The sequence below is a fragment of the Hyperolius riggenbachi genome, chromosome 4 (genome assembly GCF_040937935.1).
Source record: "Hyperolius riggenbachi isolate aHypRig1 chromosome 4, aHypRig1.pri, whole genome shotgun sequence".
Taxonomy (NCBI): domain Eukaryota; kingdom Metazoa; phylum Chordata; class Amphibia; order Anura; family Hyperoliidae; genus Hyperolius; species Hyperolius riggenbachi.
The window spans coordinates 57,239,962-57,262,314 of NC_090649.1; the positions used below are offsets into that span (position 1 = coordinate 57,239,962).

General features: G+C 45.2%; 1 protein-coding gene across 2 annotated transcripts in view; it reads right to left on the bottom strand.

Annotated features, from left to right (window-relative positions):
* Positions 1 to 223: 223 nt before the first annotated feature.
* Positions 224 to 22,353, bottom strand: part of ADCY3 (adenylate cyclase 3) — a 237,413-nt gene continuing 215,283 nt past the window's right edge. For both annotated transcript variants that reach the window (XM_068280078.1, XM_068280079.1), the window contains exons 14-20: positions 20,840 to 20,921; positions 19,592 to 19,750; positions 17,804 to 17,950; positions 15,422 to 15,541; positions 8,643 to 8,769; positions 2,630 to 2,754; positions 224 to 1,061 (exon numbers count right to left, since the gene is read on the bottom strand). In XM_068280078.1, the coding sequence (XP_068136179.1) occupies positions 879 to 1,061; positions 2,630 to 2,754; positions 8,643 to 8,769; positions 15,422 to 15,541; positions 17,804 to 17,950; positions 19,592 to 19,750; positions 20,840 to 20,921 (943 nt within the window). In that variant the 3' untranslated portion in view covers positions 224 to 878. The remainder of the gene's footprint in view (positions 1,062 to 2,629; positions 2,755 to 8,642; positions 8,770 to 15,421; positions 15,542 to 17,803; positions 17,951 to 19,591; positions 19,751 to 20,839; positions 20,922 to 22,353) is intronic.

Below are 22,353 nucleotides of genomic sequence, written 5' to 3' on the forward strand. Positions count from 1 at the left end.
TAGACTATGAACACTGGCTTTTTGCAAGCCCCGCCATGCGCCATTTATCTCGTTAAACGCCTCCTGAGCCTTCTTTATTGGTCCTTTCCTCCCTGCCCGGCCCTCCCTTAAAGCAAGATTAAAAAAAAAAATTGGGGGTTTCCGCGGTGATGAGGACGATGCAGGCAGGGTGGGGGAGGAAAATTCTTGCAAACACTTAAAATATAAATGGTTTAAATTCCGCTTTTGTTTTTCATGTGTGTGTATATATATTTTTTTCAAACTTTTTTGTTTTTACTTTTTTTTTTCTACTTTTGTCCTTTTTTTTCTCCAAATATAATGAAATATATTGCACTCTTGTTGCATTCCCACTAACTACATGGGCGGGTATATTATCACAGTAAACTAGCAGAAAGTCAACTGTCCATCGAACTGAAGGAGACCAAGGCGTATCGAACTGAAGGAGACCAAGGCGTATCGCATCCTTGATATTACGACTGTGCTCATCTTGTGCAGCCCTGGATCGAAGGCTCTGATAATATAGTGTCTACCCTGAATGTTGTGTCATGTATCTTTGTTGTAGCGCCTACTGTATCTATCAGTGATCGTTAACATACGTTCCTTCGGGCCGGCTCAATCCCAGGACACGATTGTCCTCCTGAGACCATTCCTCTTTGTCCCTGTGGATCCGTAGGATGTCAAGCAGATACATATGAAAAAAGGTAACTCCAGAGATAAAGAAGATGTGTTTATAGGTTTCCTTAGAATGTTTTTTTTTTCCTTTTCCTGAAGGGTTTAAGGTAAGTTCTGGAGAACTTCATCCATGTTGTTGGCATCAGTCTACTCGGGCTTCGTTGTTGGGTGGCTGGGCATGTTCTGATTGACCATAGATTGGCTTATCAAGAGTTCTCCACCACTTGGTGGGGCAAAGTGACTGATGAGCCGTTGATGAAGGAACCTTGCTTATCTCGTCCTTTCATGAAAAAGGTGAGCAGTTCGCCTTTACCCTTCACGTAAATCGGTCCTCGTCTGACAAACCGGAAGCCGTACTCCTTGAGGATGTCGTGCGTGTCTTCTACAACCTAAGAAACAGAAACCAATAGGAGTAAGATAACTGAGAAATAGGCAGGAGATGTAGCTATGTTTACAATTCAGGAGCCTCTGAAGTTCATTTCCCTGCTTCTTAAAAGTTTAGTGTTTGCAGTATTTATAAACTGCCACCACTGCTTAAAGAGAACCTGAACTGAAAATGAAAAGTCTAACTAAACATACAAAGGTCATACTTACCTCCCATGTAGTCTTCTCATCAATCTTTCTCCTCTCCTGCGTCCCATTTGTCCACTGTGATCAATGCAGTTCTCTGTCCTCCATTTTGAAAGTGATCATTACCCCATAACGGCTTCCTGGTCAGCACACTGTTAAACTGTAATATCGCCCACTTGAGCCATAGGGAAACATGGACATCACCTTACACATTCAGTTGTAACTGACAGTTGCTTATATATAACTGAGAGCAACTGGTATATTTCAATTCTGCCAAAATATTGTCAGAACTGGAAGGATTCACCATAAGAAGAAAATGGTGAGCCTCTGAGAGGAACGATGGTGAGGTTAGTATGTAATTTTCATTTGCAGCCACGTCATGTGTTTATTTTAAATAATTTTACACACTTCAGGTTCCCTTTAAGAATTTCAAGCAAGTGCAGATTTTGTGTTAATTGTATGCACACAGTTACAGCTTGGTAGGGCCGTTCCTGGCCTGTCTGGGGCCCAAACAAGCTGCAGGACCTCATTGGAGCACTGCAAAAGCTGAAGTACACTGCTGAGCACTGTAGACTGACTCAGGCCTGGAACCCACTACAAATTATAAGTAGCATTTTGTAAGTGATTTCATGAGCGTTTTCCGGTGATTTTGGTAGCCATTTTAAAAAGTGTAAGCTTTTTGCCTGCGATTGTGATAGCGATTTGCGATTAGCAATTTGAATTCTGATTGGTCTTATCAAATTATTATCATTTTTTTTTTTACAGTTTGCAGTCATTTAAAACCACACACAAATCATGAATTGCTACACATAGCGATCGATTTACCAGCGCTTCAATACTTTACACTGAAACGCGAACGCTTCCAAAATGCGAACGCTTCCAAAATGCTGCATGTCCTGCAAGTGCGATTTTGCCAATCACAATCGTTACATTTACATTTGTTACATTTATTTACATTGGCAGAGCGTTTAGGGAAATTGCTAGCGATTTAAAGCGCTCCCTAAATGCTCAAAAAAACGCTCTAGTGGGTTCCAGGCCTGAAGCAGAATTTGATTAATACAGAGGGTGCAGTATTGTGTTTCATGGACTAGAGGGCACCCCTGGCCTGTGCCTGTATGGCCTGTGCACAGAAACAGCCCTGCAGCTTAGAATTCCAACAATGAAATGCAGTAGCAGATTATTTTGATTGGTCCATTACTAAGCTGTATAAAATTTGCATCAGTTCAAAATGCTGCTGGATAATTGAAGACAACCCATTAATACAGAAAGCCTATCTATCCTAAGGACAACGTGGCCCCTTATTCTCCAGCATCTTAGGCTCTGGCCAACTTTGCTTTCTCCATACTGGGCCCAGCCTGGGTGACCCGTAATACAATGCCACACCTACCTGTATATTTCCCATAACTCCGGTGGACTCCATTCTACTGGCCACGTTGACTGTATTCCCCCAAATGTCGTAATGAGGTTTGCGGGCCCCAATCACCCCAGCTAGGACACCTCCTTTGTTCAGACCTGTCAAGAGAAAAAGGTGACTTATTTCCAGTTCCTTACATTGATATTCCACTCTGTAACAAAATGTTGAGCCTTATTTCTTCTATCCTATAAGTTCCTATAGCTGTTGTAATGTGCTCTGTCTTACTACAGCCTTTCCTAGTTGCACAGTGGCTGTGTTATCCCTGTTATATGATCTAATCTTCTCTCCTCTGTCAGGCTCAGGCAGTCAGGCTGGAATGTGCTGTGCTGCTTGTGATTGGATAGAAGCTATTCACACCCTCTCCAGGCCCCCTGCACACTCTGTATGACTCACACACTGAGCTACTCTCAGCCAATCACTTGCTATGTCTTTTGTTTGTAAACACTGCCTAAAACTGTTAATTACAAGCCAGGTTTGCAGCAGAGAGTGGCAGAAACAGCACAGAGGGTCCCAGGAGAACATAATGAATAGAATGATATGCTTTTTATTGTAAGAATTTTACAGTACAGATTCTCTTTAAAAACAATGCCGCCCAATATAAAGAATAGGTAGCCGTGGGGCACAGGATAGGTCACAATAGGTGTGGAAGGGGCCCGTAAGAATCTGTAACCGATGTTTGTTTGGGGACTTTGCAGTGGACGTGGTGGTGTGCTACATATTTTTTGAGAGAGCTAAGATGGTATAACAAATATGCAGTTCATATCAATGGTGAACCTGTAAACATGGAGGCAGTGTTCTAACTCAGTGTTTCTCCAACCTGTCCTCGTGACCCCCAACGGTGCATGTTTTGCAGGCAGCCTCCCCTATGCACAGGTGGGGTAATTGGCGTCTCTGCATTCCATGTACTTACACCATCCGTGCATAGCTGAGGTTGCCTGCAAAACATGCACGGTTGGGGAGTCACAAGGACAGGTTTGAGAAACACTGACCTAGCTTCATTCCCTCAACCAACTTCCATGCAGCCCCCAAATGTTACCTTGCCTCCCCTTAGTGCTCCTGGGGGCCCATCTCACAAGAGTCATAAAACAAGTGTGACCCATCATGATCGTTACACCCATAGCAAGTGTAGCCACAAAAGCACCTGATCTGAAGCATAGACTAGTCCCCTGTATCCGAGGAAGGGAAGGTTAGTAGTTGGGGCATACTGCAGCTCTGGGCCCCCCTGCTCCCTTCTAGTTATGCCCCAGCATGGAGGCAGAGGGTTGACATATGAATAATAAGGTAGCCAGGGCAAACACAATGGGAATGGCATAATTCTTAGGGGTTATTTGGTGGCATGTTTGGATTATGGTTTACCACTCCCAGCAGTGCCTTGGTGTCCTCCCCCCTTCCAGGTACAGTCGCCATATTTAGAGCCAAGGCTCATCTTCTGGATTGCCATTATTCTGCACCATCATTCTGATTAGCTAAAGCAAACTCTGCTCTTGCACGCTCTCCCCTCATGACACAATGTTGTTTATCTACCAAGCCTCTCTTATTACATGTACATCTATGCCCCACCCCTCTATGGCTGCCATGATGCCACACCTCCTACATTACATGTGGCTCCAACATCTCTGTGCAGGAGCACATGCCTCTTTTCTCTACTCAACATGCACCATCATCACATGCTGCTTCTTAGCTCCACCCCTTACTGCTATCTTAAAGCGGACCTGAACTCTTGCATAGGAGACAAGGAGAACACAGAAAAATCCATCCTGTGCCCCCCCATGTGTGTTTATAAAGATAAGCCTGTCTAATTCTCCCTCCTCAGCAAGTTATGAGCTAGTGTAATTTGAGCTGTCACCCAACTCTGTGAATTTGAGCTAGTAAGTAAACACAGGAGGTTAACCCTTTCTGTGCTCCCAGGATACCAGGAAGTAACCACTCTGCAAAATCTCAGTAGGTGTTCTATATGCTGTAGCAAGGATTTTTTTTCTTTAAAGGTCATTATGCTGCTGCTTATCTTTTAGAGCAGAGAGGAAATTCTGAGTTTAGGTCCGCTTTAAAGGGGACCTGAAGTTAGCGGGACCTTCCCCAGTTACAACTTTATAACTGGGGATGGTGAATAAAATGCAAATAAATCCATCTTGCATGCAAAGTTAATGTTAATTTGTTTTTTGGGTTTATTTTTGTCTCCTAATTGGGGCAATAAAAAGCCAGTCACAATCGACATAAAGTGTATTTTGTTGGCTCAAATCAAAGCTGCGCACAACCTGCGTGCAATCCAGAATAGTTAGTATCTGATTGGCTGTTATCTGAACCTCTCCGCAGTCCAGGTAATCCTAGAAATGAAGCTGCATATGGTGAATCCTATACCGGGCCAAAGTCCACAGATACGCACTATCTACGCTACATAAATAAATAACGTGCTGTAATAGATAGGGATATACTGACACAGCTGTGTAGTAAACCACGATTGCCAGAAGATGGCGATACAACACACATTTTCAAAAGATACTTGAGCAAGAGGCTGAAAGCAAATCATGGGAACCTTTTTTTTTTCTTCTTTATGTCTACCTGACAATTTGCCAGGATACGTCCTCAGCAAATGTATACAATGGGGAATGTTAAACAGTTGGAGAAACTTCCCCGACTCTGACCAATGGCGGCGCTACACTGGGGCTTACCCAGGCTTAAGCCCCAGCTGACAAGCTGTCAGCCCCTGCAAAAGCCCCCCCTCCGCAGGGCTGCCGAGCAGGAGGGGTGGAAGCGGAGAGAAGAGGAAGCCGTGTGGACAGCGGCGGAGAAGAGGGGCCGTCTCCCCCCTTCCCTCACCTTGGGGCTCCCACTCTCTGCCTCGCTCCCCCCTCAGATATCAGCAGCTAGCGTCAGAAGACTCACTTTCTTCCCAGCGCGGCTGATCTGTGCGCCGCTCTGGTCTAGTCTAGACCAGAGTAGCGGCGCACAGATCGATCTCTCTCTCCTGCGCTGGGAGGAAGTCTTCTGACCAGCCAACCGCTGATATCTGAGGGGGGAGCGAGGCAGAGAGTGGGGGCCCCAAGGTGAGGGAAGGGGGGAGATGGCCCCCTTCTCCGCCGCTGTCCACACGGCTTCCTCTTCTCTCCGCTTCCACTCCTCCTGACCTGGGGACACCTATACACATGGTAAGTCCTACCTACCTATACTGGGGACAACTATACACTGGGCACATATACCCCTGGCTACGTATACTGGGCACATATACCCCTGGCTACATTTACTGGGCACATATACCCCTGGCTACATTTACTGGGCACATATACCCCTGGCTACATTTACTGGGCACATATACCCCTGGCTACATATACTGGGCACATTGAACCCCTGGCTACATATATTGGGCACATATACCCCTGGCTACATATACCCCTGCCTACATATACTGGGCACATATACCCCAGGCTACATTTACTGGGCACATGTACCCCTGGCTACATATACTGGGCACATATACCCCTGGCTACAGTACATATACTGGGCACATATACCCCTGGCTACAGTACATATACTGGGCACATATACCCCTGGCTACAGTACATATACTGGGCACATATACCCCTGGCTACAGTACATATACTGGGCACATATACCCCTGGCTACAGTACATATACTGGGCACATATACCCCTGGCTACAGTACATATACTGGGCACATATACCCCTGGCTACAGTACATATACTGGGCACATATACCCCTGGCTACATATACTGGGGACATCTACCCCTGGCTACATATACTGGGCACATATACCTCTGGCTACATATACTGGGCACATATACCCCTGCCTACATATACTGGGCACATATACCCCTGCCTACATATACTGGGCACATATACCCCTGCCTACATACACTGGAGATATATACCTCTGGCTACATATACTGGGACATATATCCCTGGCTATATATACTGGGCACATATACCCCTGCCTATATATACTGGGACATATACCCCTGGGGACAACTATACACCTGGCTACATATACTGGGCACATATACCCCTGCCTACATATACTGGGACATATACCCCTGGCTACATATACTGGGCACATTTCCCCTGGCTACATATACTGGGCACATTTCCCCTGGCTACATATACTGGGCACATATACCCCTGGCTACATATACTGGGACATATACCCCTGGCTACATATACTGGGCACACATACCCCTGGCTACATATACTGGGGACATCTATATCATTACATGCATTAACTGGTGAAACACTGTCTCTCATTACATGCAGTTAGTGGTGAAAGGCTGTCTCTCATTACATGCATTTACTGGTTAAAAGCTGTCTCTTATGTGCATTTAGTGGTGAAACGCTGTCTCTCATTACATACATTTACTGATGAAAGGCTGTCTCTCATTACATGCATTTACTGGTGAAAGGCTGTCTCTCATTACATGCTTTTACTGGGGAAACACTGTCTGTCATTATGTGCATTAACTGGTGAAACACTGTCTCTCATTATGTGCATTTACTGGTGAAAGGCTGTCTCTTATGTGCATTTAGTGGCTAAAGGCTGTCTCTCATTACGTGCATTTACTGGTTAAAGGCTGTCTCTTATGTGCATTTAGTGGTGAAACGCTGTCTCATTACGTGCATTTACTGGTGAAAAGCTGTCTCTTATGTGCATTTGCTGGTGAAAGGCTGTCTCTTATTACATGCATTTACTAGGGAAAGGCTGACTCGTATGTGCATTTAGTGGAGAAACGCTCTCTCTCATTATGTGCATTTACTGGTGAAAGGCTGTCTCTCATTACATGCATTTACTGGTGAAAGGCTGTCTGTCATTACATGCATTTACTGGTGAAAGGCTGTCTCTTATGTGCATTTAGTGGGGAAACGCTGTCTCTCATTATGTGAATTTACTGGTGAAAGGCTGTCTCTTATGTGCATTTACTGGTGAAACACTGTCTCTCATTATATGCATTTACTATTGAAAAGCTGTCTCTCATTACATGCATTTACTGGTGAAAGGCTGTCTGTCATTACGTGCATTTATTATTGAAAGGCTGTCTGTCATTACGTGCATTTACTTCATTTTTTTTTATGTAACTACATTAGCTGGTACAACTACATTACAGTTAGCCCCGCCCACATGATGTCATGACCACGCCCACTCCTGTCGCCTCCCCCCCTTGAGCCCCGCCAACCAGCCATTTTGCCCCTTTTGAGCCCCCCCAAAATTCTGAAGCTGGAGCCGCCGCTGACTCTGACCCTGCTGGTCCTTCTTCCTTCCAGTGATTGGCCATAGAGAACCTTTCCCAAAATGTGCTGTATGTCTTTTTCTTTAACTCCTTCCAGTCCTGTGTCGGCCTAAGTCCAACATTGGCACTTTCCAGTTCAGCACCAACATCAGACACGTAACAACACACAAAAAAACATGGCTGCTGCTAGGTGTGCCATTGCTAGGTCTGGTCCATCATGGCGTCAGCCCCGTTAGATCACTGCGGGCCCTATGCTCTGCTGCCGTGCCACAATATACCACTATTACGTGGGTGCATTTGGGCTCACCAATTGGGGTTTGCTGGACAATGCGACATTAAAGGAAGGTTAGGGGGAAGAAAAGAGTTGAACTTACCTGGGGCTTCTGATGGTCCCCCACAGCTGTCCTGTGCCTGTGCAGCCACTCACTGATGCTCCAGCCCCACCTCCGGTTCACTTCTGGAATTTTCCACTCCCACCGACATCACCAGGAGTATATTGCACAGGCCCAGTATGGTCTGCCCCTGCGCAGTACACTCCTGGTGACATCAGCGGAAGGCTAGGGTGCGGCCGTGCAGGCACAGTGGTTTACCGATTTTAAAGTAGAAAATTCTGGAAGTGAACCGGAGGCGGGGCCGGAGCATCGGTGAGTGGCTGCGCAGCACAGGGCGTCTGCGGGGGTCCATTAGAAGCCCCGGGTAAGTTCAACTCTTTTTCCCCCTACAGTAGTCCTTTAAGCCTGTTGGCTACTCACCAATGCGCAGCATGAAGTTGTTGAAGGACTGGTAGTTGATGTTCATCAAGGTCACCTTCATGGCCAGAGCAAAGTCCGCCAGGTCTGCGAGGTGCTGCCAGCGTTCCTTATCAGAAATCTCTTCCTTCTACAAAAACAAAGAAAAAGGGAACCGAGCACCATTATTAGCCCATTAAATATGCATGCTAACAATGTGCCTCATTACTAAAAACAAAACAAAAAAACCCTTCCAGTTTACCTCCTCGTTTTACATTTAAAAGTTTAGCAGAGAAAAGTATTACCCTACTTCTGCAGACAGCAGGGCCTTTCCGACCGCAGAAATTTCAGGCAGATAACGACTGATGTAATTATTTTATTGCACACTATAGCAAAGAGCGAATAAAAGCTTTCATCATCAACAGCATATGGAGCTTTAATCCTGCTGAACAAACAGTTACTGGCATTCTGCAATCGCATGATAAGCGCTGCAGGGAGAGAAGGGGTTAACTTGACAGATATAAGCCAAGGTACCCACTTTTCCCTCAGAAACCAGGAAAAAGTGATTGACTCGCGTATAAACCCCCTCCCCAGTATAGCCCCCTCCACAGTAGCCAGATGTGCACCAATACAGCTGTGTCTCAAAACACCACTAGATGGCGTCATAGATATGAGACACAGGGATTGCCACACAGGAAGAATCACAGATCATTGCACCGCTGACACGTTGCTTGCACGCTCCCACTCCACAAGCCAGGGGATACAGGTAGTCTTGAGCAGCGCACTCTGCACACCATGTTGCAGGGCATGGATGGGGGCACAGACACAGCAGGGAGCCAGCTGGCAAGAGCAGGATCACTAGTGCACAATCCTTACGCTCCTCTGCCAGTAACAAAACCTGCTCCATCCGTTCTGCTACACTGACTCGCATACAAGCCCAGGGGGTAACTTTTCAGCACATTTTTTAAGCTGAAAAATTAATCTTATATGCGAGTATATAATGTACCTTGTCTGGCAGATAAACTCAATGACTATTACTTTCTGGATGACTTATTTTATGTTCAAGACACTGATCCATGTATCTCATCCCCAAAGGGGCTTGCAATCTAACGTCCCCATAATGCGTTTTTATGGATCGTGGATGCGCAGAAAGAATTTCATGGAACATACGTATTGTCTTTTACAATTTATCTCTTTTGTATTATATTTAGTTTTGTATTTGAGTATTGTCTGTCGGTTTTATATTGTATTTAGTTTTATACTCATTTATTTCCTTTCAGAAAACCTTGTATAACCCAGGGGTTCTGAATAAACTCCTGGCTTACAAGGGTATAAAATGATTTGTACATATCAGTCACTGTGAAAGTGTTAGATCTTTGCAATATTACAATAGGCGGAAGTCTGCGGATCCTTTGCTGGTGTGGAGATTTTGTTTTTCCTTTAGATCCAGCGCCTGCTTTGACTAATTCGCCAATATGCAGTTAACTTTTTCTGCTTAATTTTTTCATCTTCTCTTTAAAATAATTTCTCATCATTTTGCAATTGAAAAAGTGCCAAAAAGTAGGTGAACAGGTACTATAACATTATTTTTAGTATTTGTTTGCTTGCTGGTGGTTAAACCACTTCACAACTGAGGGGTTTTACCCCTTGAGCACCAGAGCAATTTTCACCGTTCAGCGCTCTTTCCATGTCAGGGGCGTAACTAGAAATCACTGGGCCCCCCTGCGAATATTTGAATGCCCCCCCCCCCATAGGTGCCAAATAATCGTAATGGGGCAGCGTTTCACTGTAAATTAGTTGTAAAGTGGGCAGCATTTCACCAGACAATCATAATGTGGGCCAGAAAATCGTAATGTGGGCAGAGTTCACCAGAAAATCGTAATGTGGGCCAGAAAGTCGTAATGTGGGCAGAGTTCACCAGAAAGTCGTAATGTGGGCAGCAGTTACCAGAAAATTGTAATGTGGGCAGCAGTCACCAGAAAATTGTAACGTGGCCAGCAGTCACCAGAAAATTGTAACGTGGGCAGCAGTCACCAGAAAATTGTAACGTGGGCAGCAGTCACCAGAAAATTGTACCGTGGACACCATTCACCAGACAATCGTAATGTGGGCCAGAAAATCGTAATGTGGGCAGCATTCACCCGAAAATCGTAATGTGGGCAGCGTTCACCAGAAAATCGTAACGTGGACAGCATTCACCAGACAATCGTAACGTGGGCAGTGTTCACCAGAAAATCGTAATGTGGGCCAGAAAATCGTAATGTGGGCAGAGTTCACCAGAAAATCGCAATGTGGCCAGCAGTCACCAGAAAATCGCAATGTGGGCAGCAGTCACCAGAAAATCGTAATGTGGGCAGCAGGCACTAGAAAATCGTAATGTGGGCAGCAGTCACCAGAAAATCCTAATGTGGGCAGCAATCACCAGAAAATCCTAATGTGGGCCAGAAAATCGTAATGTGGGCAGAGTTCACCAGAAAATCGCAATGTGCCCAGCAGTCACCAGAAAATCGTAATGTGGGCAGAGTTCACCAGAAAATCGCAATGTGGGCACCAGACACCAGAAAATCGTAATGTGGGCAGCAGTCACCAGAAAATCGTAATGTGGGCAGCAGGCACTAGAAAATCGTAATGTGGGCAGCAGACACCAGGAAATCGTAATGTGGGCAGCAGGCACCAGAAAATCGCAATGTGGGCAGCAGACACCAGAAAATCCTAATGTGGGCAGCAGTCACCAGAAAATTGTAATGTGGGCAGCAGACACTAGAAAATCGTAATGTGGGCAGCAGTCACCAGAAAATCCTAATGTGGGCAGCAGTCACCAGAAAATCCTAATGTGGGCCAGAAAATCCTAATGTGGGCAGAGTTCACCAGAAAATCGCAATGTGGCCAGCAGTCACCAGAAAATCGCAATGTTGCCAGCAGTCACCAGAAAATCGTAATGTGGGCAGCAGGCACCAGAAAATCGCAACGTGGGCAGCAGGCACCAGAAAATCGCAATGTGGGCACCAGACACCAGAAAATCCTAATGTGGGCAGCAGTCACCAGAAAATCGCAATGTGGGCAGCAGTGACCAGAAAATCGCAATGTGGGCAGCAGACACCAGAAAATCGTAATGTGAGCAGCAGGCACTAGAAAATCGTAATGTGGGCAGCAGACACCAGAAAATTGCAATGTGGGCAGCAGGCACCAGAAAATCCTAATGTGGGCAGCAGACACCAGAAAATCCTAATGTGGGCAGCAGACACCAAAAATCCTAATGTGGGCAGCAGTCACCAGAAAAAAAAATGCCCCTGTAAAAAAAAACAAAAAACAATTCACTTACCTGTCAGGAGCCTCTCCTGGCCTCTGGTGTGCAGCTCCTCCAGCGACGATCCTCCTGTGCACTGCAGCACAACATCTCCCGCGCTGACAGGCAGAGTGCAGGGCTACGGCAAGATGGCTGCCGAAGCCCTGTACTGGAGACACAAATAGTCTCCAGTGCAGGGCTTCTTCGGCAGCCATCTTGCCGTAGCCCTGCTCTGCCTGCCGGAGGAATATACATGCTGCTGGAGCGGGGCTGCGGGGAATGAACTGGAGCAGCGGCCAGTTGAGCACCTTGCTGGGGGGTCCAGAATCGGGCAGGCGGCAGCGCTCCCCCTGCGCACAGTGAGTGGGCCCCAGAGCAGCTGCGGGCCCCCCCGCGGCTGATGGGGTCGCATCCCCAGTAGGTACGCTGGTGATTCGTGTATAACTTTATCATTACTTATCACAATGAAATGAACTATATCTTGTTTTTTACGCCACCAATTAGGCTTTCTTTAGGTGGGACATTATGTCAAGAACTATTTTATTCTAAATGTGTTTTAATGGCAAAATAGGAAAAAATGTGGGAAAAAATTATTTTTCAGTTTTCGGCCTTTATAGTTTTTAAATAATACATGCTACTGTAATTAAAACCCATTAAATGTATTTGCCCATTTGTCACAGTTATAAAATCGTTTAAATTATGTCCCTACCACAATGTTTGGCGCCAATATTTTATTTGGGAATAAAGGTGCATTTTTTTTCAGTTTTGCGCCCATCCCTAATTACAAGCCCGTAGTTTATAAAGTAACAGTGTTATACCCTCTTGGCATAAATATTTAAAAAGCTCAGTCCCTAAGGTAACTATTTATGTATTTTTTTTATTTGTAATTTTTTTTTTAATTACAAAAATAAAATAAAATTGGGGAGTGTGGGAGGTAATGAGTTAATTTTTAGTGTATAACTAATGTATTTGTATATGAAAAATGCTTTAGGGTGTAGTTTTACTATTTGGCCACAAGATGGCCACAGTAACTTTTTGTTTATGCGTCCTGCAAGCGTCTGGAAGTACGCTTGCAGGAAGTGTTATGAGGCTGGGAAACTTTTGTTTTTTTTTCACAATGATCGCACTGCTTCTTGTAGAAGCAGCTGATCATTGCGGGGGCTTGGATCAACGAACGGGAACGTTTTTTCCCCGTTCATTGATCTCCGGGCGAGCGGGCGGGCGGCGGCGTGCGGACAGCAGCGGGAGCGGAGTCAGGTGCGGATTTCTCCGTCCCTGGTGTTAACGGTGGAAAAAGGGACGGAGAAATCCGCACCGCTGGGGGTAAAGTCAATAAAAAGGCATTTTATTGACAAGTTTAAAAATATATAGCAAGGAAATGAACAACGCTACTTAAAAACAGATGAGTGCCTACCTGCAAAAGAGTGCAAGCCCCACTTCCACTTATGGGATAAAATACACACCAAGCATACACATGACCTGTCTACCACTGGAGGATGTTGGTTTCCTGTAACAGCTTGCATGCAACTTGTTAAGTACTCGTCCCTCCCACTGCGAAGAAGTCAATCCTCCATGGGAGGGGAAATTGTGCGAAAATTGTGCGAAAAGTGAGATCAGCGCATCACCAGGCCGCCTCCGAATGGCCTCCGATCAGAGATGCGCTGAGCCCTCCCCCCCCCCCCCAGAGACTGCAAACGCACCTTGAACCCAAACAGAGGCTCTGCATATACACCAAAAGCAAAGCTGTTAAGTGGGAGCGGCTGACCAAAAATGAATAAAATTAGTACATAGCAAGGAAATGAACAGCGCTACTTAAAAACAGATGAGTGCCTACCTGCAAAAGAGTGCAAGCCCCACTTATGGGATAAAATACACACTGAGCATACACATGACCTGTCTACCACTGGAGGATGTTGGTTTCCTGTAACAGCTTGCATGCAACTTAGTGTTAGGTCCCCTCCCATGGAGGATTGACTTTTTCGCAGTGGGAGGGACGAGTACTTAACAAGTTGCATGCAAGCTGTTACAGGAAACCAACATCCTCCAGTGGTAGACAGGTCATGTGTATGCTCAGTGTGTATTTTATCCCATAAGTGGGGCTTGCACTCTTTTGCAGGTAGGCACTCATCTGTTTTTAAAGTGAACCTCCGGACCAAAAATCGACTCAGCAGCACTGAAAAGGCCTGGTGTTTCTTTACCAGTTTCACAGCATCAGAACTTTGTTTCTCTTATCCAAGCCTCATTTTTAGCTGCACAGAAGAAAAACTGCCCGGGCTTTTTTCCTCTGATGCTGTGCAAAGCATGATGGGATTTCTGATGTTGTTGCTCTCGTTCTTTTTTACATTTTGAATTTGACATTTGAAGCCTAGTGTGTGCATCTGAGAGGGGTTATCAGGACACAGAACAGTTGGAACTGTGTCTCCTGCTCCTTGTCACCTCCTTTCAACCAAAAAGATGGCTGCCCCCATGACAAAGATGGCAGCCCCCATGAATCACAAACATTTGCCTGTTCTTTAAAAACAGGGTGGGTAAAAAAATTATATTACCTATGTATTGTAATTAACAAAACTAATGTACCGTAATGACAGTATGTTTGTTTAGGCTGAAGTTCCCCTTTAAGTAGCGCTGTTCATTTCCTTGCTATGTACTAATTTTATTCATTTTTGGTCAGCCGCTCCCACTTAACAGCTTTGCTTTTGGTGTATATGCAGAGCTTCTGTTTGGGTTCAAGGTGCGTTTGCAGTCTCTGGGGGGGCTCAGCGCATCTCTGATCGGAGGCCATTCGGAGGCGGCCTGGTGATGCGCTGATCCCACTTTTCGCGCAATTTTCAAGTTTGAAAATATCTAATAGGAGAAAACTCAGGGGGAAATGTGAATTGCATACGGGCCATTGAGTCATTAAGATTTGCAATCCTGGATTTTGTCTTATAGACGCAGGTTTTGGCTAAAGGTGCCTGCTAATGATACAATCTTGAGTGTACAATCATGCCAAATCTATGTAGTAGAAGGGTAAATTGGGTGAATATACTTTGAATGGATACTTTAGTTAGTCTAAATTCTACATATAATTGGTAAAATTGTACAATCAAGATTGTATCATTAATGTGCATCTGTAGAAGGAAGTGAAATACAGGGGTGGCCAGTGTAAGATTAGCACTGAAGCCCACGATTCCATAACTACACCACTGAAACCACCCACTAATTTAAAGATGACCTCAGAGATATGGATCTCTTCTGCAGGCATCTACCAGGAAGGTGCAATCAGTGACTTTATGCTAGAGTTCCCCTAGTGGTTGGAGGCCAAAGCACAAAACAATCCAACAGGAAAACAACGTCAGGAAAACAACTCTCCACCTCCTATGATGAGCTCTGTCTAGCCATGCTGAGGAGGAGCAGCTATATGAATAGTGTTATACCACCTTTCTGAATAGGTGTTATAGTTTGCAAGTTCTGTTAGAAAACTTGACATTTCAGACATCAGAGGTGAGTATCGGGGGATTTTCTCTATGAGACGCACCTTGATGGTGTTATTATAGCCATTCGAATTGGGGTCGGGAGTGACGCCAGATGCCGCCATGTAGGTGCTGCCGATGGTCTTTATCTTGGTGATACACCGAAACTGGGGCTCGTCCAATAGCTGCAAACGGAAAGAGAAACATCAGTTGATCATCCCTGACATTCCTGAGCTGAAACTTTTCTACCAGGAAACTTTATTCCTGTCTGAGGGAAAGTCTGGGGAATTTACAGAACCACTGCTGGGTAGAAATGTAAAATGTAAAGTACATCTGTACACATACAGTGGTGTGAAAAACTATTTGCCCCCTTCCTGATTTCCTATTCTTTTGCATGTTTGTCACACTTAAATGTTTCTGCTCATCAAAAACCGTTAACCATTAGTTAAAGATAACATAATTGAACACAAAATGCAGTTTTAAATGATGGTTTTTATTATTTAGTGAGAAAAAAAACTCAAAACCTACATGGCCCTGTGTGAACAAGAAATTGCCCCCTGAACCTAATAACTGGTTGGGCCACCCTTAGCAGCAATAACTGCAATCAAGCGTTTGCGATAACTTGCAACAAGTCTTTTACAGCGCTCTGGAGGGATTTTGGCCCACTCATCTTTGCAGAATTGTTGTAATTCAGCTTTATTTGAGGGTTTTCTAGCATGAACTGCCTTTTTAAGGTCATGCCACAACATCTCAATAGGATTCAGGTCAGGGCTTTGACTAGGCCACTCCAAAGTCTTCATTTTGTTTTTCTTCAGCCATTCAGAGGTGGATTTGCTGGTGTCTTTTGGGTCATTGTCCTGCTGCAGCACCCAAGATCGCTTCAGCTTGAGTTGACGAACAGATGGCCGGACATTCTCCTTCAGGATTTTTTGGTAGACAGTAGAATTCATGGTTCCATCTATCACAGCAAGCCTTCCACGTCCTGAAGCAGCAAAACAACCCTAGACCATCACACTACCACCACCATATTTTACTGCTGGTATGATGTTCTTTTGCTGAAATGCTGTGTTACTTCTACGACATTTAACAGGACACGCACCTTCCAAAAAGTTCAACTTTTGTCTCGGCGGTCCACAAGGTATTTTCCCACAAGTCTTGGCAATCATTGAGATGTTTTTTTTTAGCAAAATTGAGACGAGCCTTAATGTTCTTTTTCCTTAAAAGTGGTTTGCGCCTTGGATATCTGCCATGCAGGCCGTTTTTGCCCAGTTTCTTTCTTATGGTGGAGTTGTGAACACTGACCTTAATTGAGGCCTGCAGTTCTTTAGATGTTGTCCTGGGGTCTTTTGTGGCCTCTCGGATGAATTTTCTCTGCGCTCTTGGGGTAATTTTGGTCTGCCGGCCACTCCTGGGAAGGTTCATCACTGTTCCATGTTTTTGCCATTTGTGGATAATGGCTCTCACTGTGGTTCACTGGAGTCCTAAAGCTTTGGAAATTGCTTTATAACCTTTACCAGACTGATAGATCTCAATTACAGTACTTTTGTTTTCATTTGTTCCTGAATTTCTTTGGATCTTGACATGATGTCTAGCTTTTGAGGTGCTTTTGGTCTACTTCTCTGTGTCAGATAGCTCCTATTTAAGTGATTTCTTGATTGAAACAGGTGTGGCAGTAATCAGGCCTGGAGGTGACTACAGAAATTGAACTCCGGTGTGATAAATAAACCACAGTTAAGTTATTTTTTAACAAGGGGGGCAATCACTTTTTCACACAGGGCCATGTAGGTTTTGAGTTTTTTTTCCTCACTAAATAATAAAAACCATCATTTAAAACTGCATTTTGTGTTCAATTATGTTATCTTTGACTAATAGTTAACGGTTTTTGATGAGCAGAAACATTTAAGTGTGACAAACATGCAAAAGAATAAGAAATCAGGAAGGAGGCAAATAGTTTTTCACACCACTGTATATATTTCGGTGGCACAGTGGTTAGCGCTTTTGCCTTGCAGCGCTGGGTCGAATCCCAGCCAGGTCAACACCTGCAAGGAGTTTAAATGTTCTCTCTGTGTCTGCGTAGTTAATTGGCTTCCCCCTAAATTGGCCCTAGACTACGATACATACACTACAAGATACATACATTGACATATAACTACGGTAGGGATTAGATTGAGAGCTTCTCTGAGGGACAATTAGCAACAAGACAATATACTCTGTACAGCGCTGCTGAAGATGTCGGTGTTATATAAATGCTAAATAATAATATTTTTTCTGCTAAGTTGCTGTCACGTACAGAAGGTAGTAAAAGTCTGACAGAATTGACAGGTTTTGGACTAGTGCATTTCCTCATGGGGGAGCCTGTAGGAATCTCTCTAGGTGGACCATCCTGCAAAGAATATTTCTTTTGGAAAGAGAAAACGCACCATAAGGAAGATCATGCAGGAACTTACTGCGTCAAAATCTGAAATGATCTCATTGAGGAACCTCAGACACTCAATGCCGCCATTGTTGATGCTCTCCTCTGTGTAGAAGTCGGAGAAGTTTGGGATGGAAGCGAACATCACCCCGATCTCATCATACGACTGGCTGTACAGCTCCTGCAAGACAAGAGAGTAATGTGTCTGTCTGTCTCTCTCTCTCTGTATACTGTATTTTACGGACTATAAGACGCTCTTGACCATGAGACGCACCTAAGCTTAGAGGGCAAAAACCAGAAGAAAAAATATATACTAAACCTTGTGCATCTATGGTGAAGGGGCATCTAGTGGATTATGCCCCCTTTGTACCTTATGCCCCCTTGTACCTCTTGAGTCTCCCTCTGTCCCCCTTGTGTCCTTTAGTGTTCCCCATGTTTCAGCCTCTGTCCTCCTCTATGCTACTTCGTGTCCACCTTGTGTCCTCCTCTATGCCTCCTTGTACCTCTTGTGTCCCCTGTGTGTCCTCCTCTGTCCCCCTTGTGTACTCCTGTGTCCTCTGTTTGTCCCCCTGTGTCCTCCTCTGCATGGGCACGGTACAGGGAGTCCCTGACATTGCGGCAGGTTGGAGGGTCGGATTGGCAGGCGTTCACAAGTCTGGAACTCTCTGCATTCGGACTATAAGTGACTTTTTCCCTCCACTTTTGGGGAAGAAAAAGTGAGCCTTATAGTTTAAAAAATACAGTATATATACACAAGTCCCCGTTATCCGAAACTCAGGCAATCAGAAATCTCAACTAACCAGCATGCCTGAGGGGGGAAAGGGGGGTGGAATTTTGTGGCTTTCCAAGGGACTACAGGGTATAAACTACTTACCAATCCTCCGGGTGCCTTCTTCTACAATTCCTGCAGCTCCCAGCGGCTTTCCGGCATTGATGGAAGGCTCCTGGCGAGTCACCCGATGCAGGTCAGGTGACACAGCGGGAGCCGTACACAGAGGACATTGGAAAGATGCAGGATCTGTAGAAGCCTACTGATCCTTCACAGCACCCTCTTCTTCTTCTGGCCAGGAGCAGGGGCATGTACAAGCGCATCCATGTACTGGGCATGTGCAAAAAAGGTCTGCACATGCCAACTAAAATGAAGTGCTAGTGCACGGAGGGAAAAAACCCTGCACAAATGGCTGTGTTGTAATGGGCAAGGGTGGACCTTACTTTTGCATGCCCAGTCTGGATGCAGTTGTTTACAGCGGGAGCATAATCATATTCCACAAGCTCCTACTGTCATATACAGCAGAGTCCCAGTTATCTGGAAACTTAGGAATCTGTCAGTCTCGAGCAACCAGCCTGTGTGTGTATGGGGGGGGGGGGGGGAATTGGGGGCGTTCTTTTCCAGTTTTGCAGAGCGGTGGGCAGTGGAAACAACTTACATATCCTCCTGGCGCTGGCCCTATTCACTCCTACAGCTGTTGGCTGCTGTGCTGTGTCCATGTTCAGTTCCTGGCATGTCACCTGACCCACATCGGGTCATATGCACGCTTTGGGAGCGGACGTAGCAAAGCAGCTAGGAAGTGAAGAAGATGACACCCTGTGTTTTTTTTAACTAGCTTCCGCTGCGCACCACTCTGCATTTCATCTATGAAGGGAGGCTAGTGTTAGTTTAGGCCCGGTTCCTTGATTTCTCAAGCAAATGGTGCACACACATATCAGGCAATATCCGCCTCAGCCAGATAATATGGACTATAAAGAAGGGACAGAGCAGGAGTGGGCATTAGCTCAGATGCAGCCAGGTCTCATCACATCAGGTCTTTCATGGTCCTCTCACCTCGTCCCTCTTCTTGGAGCCCAGAAAGTGCCGGGCCACGTGTTCCGGCAGCATGTTGGTGACCAGAGCCTCGTTCCAGCGCCTCATGTCATACACCTTCTCCTTCTGCTCATGGACGTCAATCTTCCACAGGAATAATGTCCTGGCCAACTTCTCCACCTGCAAGAGCACAACACAGATTACACCCCAGATTACACCCCAGATTACATCACAGATTACACCCCAGGCCCCCAGCTTATTGTTACTGATGAGTACCTCGGGGCTACACAAGTGATCCAGCAAATCTAGACTGGATATTTAAAAAAACAATGATGTCTGCAAATTGTTGGCTGCAGGTTTGTAGGCCTCACATGAGTCATATCAGAATATAGGAAAGGTCCCTGAAAGGCTAGAGAATTAGAGTTTCAGCTGTGGCAGTTATATGCAGTCACGCACTGCAAGGTCTTATCAGGATAAGCCTCTATTTATTACTTAAAGACAACCAAACAGGAGATGGAGAAGCACCCAAACAAAAAATACAAGTACCAGATCTATCAATCCATATACAAAAAAGGCTGGCACCACGAAAATGGAAAAGTAAAACAGTTTAGCTCTTTATTGAAAACATCATTAAAATGACATCGCAGTCAGTAAAAGTGTAACAAAAATGGCCATGGTGACAGCCTGCTGTTTCGAGCTAAATGCTCTTTCTCATGCCATGGCTGAACGGCTTGAGAAAGAATGACTTGAGATAGAGTCGATTCTTTCTAATTAGTTAAATTTTTATTTCAATCTGCCTTAGGTACTTTTTGTGCACACCTCTGACAGATGTCACATGTCAGGGATCAGGACCTGATCCCCCTTCGGCGAAATCACTGGTGCGAGCTGCACACACGCGTGTCAGCTGTGTAGCGGACGATGGGCTGTGTTGCTATGCGGTGGGGCCACAGAGGGATGAGGAGCGGCGCGTGTGTGACATCATGTGGGGGACGGGAGCAACGTGAACAATGGGATTGGTGGGGCATCTGCGTCGCTGGGGATGAGTTGATTCGCTCGGTGGATCGCTCGCGGGTCGGGGGCTGCCGTACACAGGCCTGATTATCGGCTGAGGCAGTCTTTATTGGCCGCCTCAGCTGACCTAAGCCAGGCGTTTGTATGAGCCTTAAGAAATCTGCAGTGCAAATGACATAACAAGGTGCTACCTGATGACATAAACCGATATTCGTGGCCAATGCTGTTGTAAATCCTTACCCAGAGCGATAAACTTACATGGCGGGCGAAGTAGTAGAAGCTGAGCATCATCATGAAGATCATAACCGTCATGGCATATTTGGAGGGAACCAGCTCCATCCTGAACAGAAGAAAAAGCAGCAGGTGTCACACAAGACTACAGCAAACGTGATTGTACGGTGAAACCCAGATAAGATCCATAAAATGCATATAACACAATAGTAAGGGGGTAGTAAAAGGTAAAGCTGAGCTTACTCTCTCACGGAATGGTCTAAAATATTGGTCAGTAAACATGATGAGTTTCGCCTGGTCGCTGACGGCTTCATCAGGTGAAAATCTTTTGTTTGTAAGCCTGCGCCAGATTACATCTGATGAAGCTGAGAAAGGCCGGCGAAGTCCTGTGTTTACCAGTAAATATTTTGTATCATTCCAAAATGAAAAACTCACCTCCACATTTTACATGGGCACCTGTTATGCTTTACTGTTTGTGTTACCCCTCACCCCCTCCCATAGGTGTAGATATACCTCTCCTGTTCCCCTCGTGGAAGTCAATTGTGGGCGATCTGGTCCTAATGGTATATTGAAACAATAGGGGGCAAAAAGTATACCCTTGAAGTTGCACAAGTGATTGCCTTTTAGCAGAAACCCATGTATAAGAGTACCTGTATTACAGGCTACCATAAAATTGTTCTAAAGAGATTACACTCGGTCCGTCTCCCCTGGGAATCTTTTTTTGTCTCCATGCAATGATTTGTTATTATTGTAAGTGCTGTTCCCTGGCACTGAAGTGTGGTTACTTTAGCATAGTACAGTGATGGCTAACCTTGGCACACCAGCTGTGGGATGGAACTACAAATCCCATGAGGCATTGCAATACTCTGATAGCTCTAAGCATAGCTCGGGGAGGCAGAGGCATGATGGGATTTGTAGTTTTGTCACAGCTGGAGTGCCAAGGTTAGCCATCACTGGCATAGTACATTCAGGATCTCAGTCACCACCAGGTCTTCACTGCTCACTAGAGAAGGTCTAGGAGAGGCTAATTTTGCAAACTTGCATGGCAAATTAATGTAAATTGTAGGCAAGTTGTAATTGTGTCTATCAAATGAACTTCCTACCAATTTTATGCTTAAAGGGAACTCGAGGTGAGAGGGCTATGGAGGCTGCCATATTTATCTCCTTTGATACCAGTTGCCTGGCTGTCCTCCTGATCCTGTGTCTCAGATACTTTTAGCCATACACCCTGAACAGGTACAGCAGATCAGGTACTCTGACTTGGCTGACGCGGGTTTTACTGGATTAGTCATATGCTTGTTCCAGGGTTTTGACTCAGACTCTACTTCTGCTAGAAGATCAGCAGAACTGCCCGACAACTGGCATTGTTTCAAAGGAAATAAATATGACAGCCTCCATATCCCTCTCACATCTGGTTCTCTTTAAACTGGTCCACTTTCATGCTACATACAATTTGCATACAAGCTTGGAAAATTAACATCTCATCTACTATCTCTGCTTGCACCATTACACAGATGGCTTCCTGCTTTGTGCAGGGTTCT